The 3,850-nt window shown below is 43.3% G+C and overlaps 1 protein-coding gene across 1 annotated transcript; it reads right to left on the minus strand.

Moving 5' to 3' along the window:
• Positions 1–680: 680 nt before the first annotated feature.
• On the minus strand, positions 681–2,093 carry LOC120632192. Its single transcript, XM_039901996.1, has one exon. The coding sequence runs from the start codon at positions 2,091–2,093 to the stop codon at positions 681–683; it is 1,413 nt and encodes a 470-aa protein (XP_039757930.1).
• Between the last annotated feature and the right edge of the window lie 1,757 nt (positions 2,094–3,850).

The following is a 3,850-nucleotide window of genomic DNA, read 5'->3' on the forward strand; positions in this document are numbered from 1 at the left end:
TGGCATAGAGATAGTTTATAAGCCGAAGAGTTGTATGACCTATGTGTTATCCCGGAAAAAGGAAAGTTCCAATCGGAAAACACGCTTACGCTCGCGCAAGCGCTTTCTCGCTTGCTTGCATTTCCCCGGGATAAAAAGTAGCCCATGTAGCTAGTAAACTATCTCCTGGCAAAATTTTTCATATTACCACGCGAGCGAAGCCGCGGATAAAAGTTAGTTGAGAATGTTTACTAATAGGAATGTTTACTAATCATTTTATTACACTAACTGCCACCCGCATCTTTGTCTACATTGGTTTGAGCTTTTGCAATGGCGGCCTGTTATAGGCAGGGCTAGCAGATTTACATACATACCACTTGTAGGGGCCAGGGCAAGTGAAAACACAGGGTTTCTTTAAAGTGACTTGGCTGACAGAACGTGTGTAGCGGTTGGCAAAGTTTAAACGATGCGGCTGCGGTCGGTTGCGGTGAACGTCTACAATTTGAACCGCCGCGGATGTCAGAATAACGGTTTGCCGCCCCCACCACCTACGTTCCGTTTTTAGCACATTATTTATTAAAACCATAGACAATCGTTTATTTCAGCCAAAATTATATAATATTAATTATTTATAATTTATTTATTAATAATTAACAAGAGGGCTTTTTGCGTCGCTAACATATTCCCCCCCAGTGCTGGGCTCAGCACTCTTCTCCAACAGGTAGGATTGCGACGCGTTCTGCAGGCTTCCTTAGCAGCCCCGACTTCGTCCGCACGTCCACCACTCGCACGCGCCCGTCCCTTCCTGGCAGCACCGCCTCGATGATGCCTCGGGGCCAGACGCCTCGCGGCATATTGGGATCGACGATGACGACTAAGTCGCCGATCTGTAGTGGTTGGGATTCGTGATGCCATTTCTTCCGTGGTAGCATCTGTGGTAGGACTTCTTTCACCCAGCGACGCCAGAACTGGTCAGCCAGGAGCTGTGAGATGCGCCACTGCTTCCTCAGGAACAAGTCGGAGTCATCAAATGCCCCGAGCAATGGAAGGTTCGAGGAAGTACCTAAAAGAAAATGGTTAGGGGTAATCGCCTCTGTGGTAGCAGGCTCAACAGAGACGTGAGTGAGAGGTCGACTGTTGACTATCTGTTCGACCTCTGCCATCAGAGTGATCAAGACTTCCTCTCTTGGAACTCTTTCTTTGAGGATAGCCTTGAGCGACGTTTTCACGGTTCTAATCAGGCGTTCCCAGGCCCCACCCCAGTGGGGACTCAACGGCGGTATAAAAGTCCACGTGGTGCCGTAATTCACGGCCTCCCTTTTCAGTATGTCCTGGTCCAACTCATGCATCGCCTTCTTCAATTCATTAGCTGCGCCTCTCAGGTTAGATCCATTATCAGATAGCAAATTTGACGGCCAGCCACGTCGCGACGCCATTCTTCTAAGGGCCATTATTAGGGAGTCCGTGGTAAGTGTTTGCACCAGTTCTATATGAATAGCCCTTACAGTCATGCATGTAAATAGCACGCCATATCTTATTTGATGCCGTCGTCCGACAGCTATTTTCATAGGACCAAAGAGGTCCAACCCACAATAGGTAAAGGGTCGTTGATGGTGTGCTAGCCTCGCCTCCGGTAAGTCTCCCATCCTTGGCGGTTGCGGCCGCGCCTTGCGGATTCGGCATAGCACGCATTTTGATACTATATTTTTGACCGTTGGGCGAAGCCGCAATATCCAAAATCGTTGCTTTATTTCATTTATTACAGTTTCGTGATTTCCATGGGCGAATTTTTTATGGTAATGCATTATGATAAGCCTTGCTGTGGGATGACGTCTATCTAAGATTATTGGATGCTTCATATCTCTTGCTATTCCAGGCGCAGCATCGATGCGGCCTCCCACCCGGAGGACACCCTGCTCGTCGAGGAACGGTGATACGGTAAGTAAATTACTTTTCCTATATAATGATTTTCCTTTTTTCAGCTGTTCCAGGTCTTCAACAAATGACTTAGCCTGTGCGTACCGCATCAATAACTTCTCCGCGCGGTCTGTCATTGCACCGTCCACTTCACCGGTACGCTTCCTGCATAGCTTATCCACAAACGCCAACACCATGCATGTAGATTTCAAAAGGCGAATCCACGAAGAAATCTCTCAGGATCAGGACAGGCCGGTAAGCATAGTGTAATTTTCCCTATCGTAGCTACATATTCAGTGACATTTTGAACAGTCGAATTAGATATTAGCAGGTCTTCAGCCCAATCAGCTTCGTTGCAACATAGAAAACTAGGGCCGTACAGCCATGCGCCTTCTAATATAGCCATGTCGCATTCTTCCCTAGTGGCAGCGTCTGCGATGTTCAGCCTGGTAGGCACATAACGCCATTCGCTTGAGCTGCTGTCTCCAAGGCCGTGGATTCCATTCTCACAACTGGAAAATGTTTGTTTGATGAACATGTATTTTTTTCAGTGTCTTTATATTATAAGTATTTATATGTTTTATATTCATAAATATATTCATCAGTCATCTTAGTACCCATAACACAAGCTACAATTACTTTGGGGCAAGATGGCGATGTGTATATTGTCGTATTCATTTAAAATTCCGAGTTGTGTACACACTTTGGGTGGGATCAAAACTGGTTATTATTTATATTTCGATTAGACTATAGGTTTTGCCTATTTCGTGTGCCTAACAATAAATAAATAAATAAATATTGGTACAGTACTTTTTATTTAAAGATACTAGTATGTATTGTTTCTTTACACCCGACTTTGTAGTGACTCTACCACCTCTTATCAATTTAATATCCGGCCAATATTAATTTATAGTTATCAAAAGTTTAGTTTACTCACTTTATTAATTTACTGTAACATTTTAAATAGAATTTATATTCGCGATAAATTCAAGATAGGATTTTAAATAGGATCGGCATCAAGCAATGCTGATCCTATTTGAAATGAGAAAAGTATTTCTTGTGTATCTTAGTGACCTAAATAGGGAAAATGAAATTCTTTTCTCATTTTAACTGGGAACAACTGCGCTTCAAGACGCTGAAAGTTTATCTGATCGCATTGCAACGACTTAAGTTCAGTTGTAATATAATTCAGCGTCGGCTATATTTATACATTTTATAATATGGATTACTTAGACGACAAAAAAGCTTGGGTGAGAATTGCGCTAACTTTATAGCTTAGTATTAATTTACTGTGAGATAGTGACAACAAAAAAACATTACCTGGCTAAGTTTGTTGTGGGATCTTTAAGTTGGCGAACGAAGATCACACTCACCTTATAATTATGTACGAACGCTTCATAAGTGCATGTTATACGCCTACATGAATAAAGATTTATTGAATTTGAATTTGTTTTATGGCCTCACTGCGTTCTACGTTTTGGACTACGAAGTCCTAACCAAAATAAACGTGGTTTCGCTTTTTCTTGCAAAGTAGAAGTGTGCTTGACGAAAATCACGCCTGATTTAGCAGCAATGGGGTTTAGGGGCGCCGCCGTTGCCTACAAAATGCCTGATCATTCTGCCTCAAAGTTATCTCAGAAAACAAGAATTTTGGTAGGCGATTTTTTAATCCTCTCCGATCGCCCTTGACTGCGATCTCAACTGGGGTGATGTAGTCTAAGATGGTAGTGGGCTAACATGTTAATTATACCCGTAATCGGTTTCTTCGCGACATCGCACTTGAACAGTAAATCGCTTAGCGGCACGTCTTTGTAGCTATGGCCAAAGCCCACCAGACAAATGTTATGCCTTTAGTAGGCTTTTCAGTTAGCAAACGCGCGCCGATACGCGGCCCGATTTGAATATTATAGTATTTAGCCAGACTTACCCGCTTTCCGTTTATCCGTTGCTGCTT

The sequence above is a fragment of the Pararge aegeria genome, chromosome 19 (genome assembly GCF_905163445.1).
Source record: "Pararge aegeria chromosome 19, ilParAegt1.1, whole genome shotgun sequence".
In the NCBI taxonomy this organism is placed as follows: Eukaryota; Metazoa; Arthropoda; class Insecta; order Lepidoptera; family Nymphalidae; genus Pararge; species Pararge aegeria.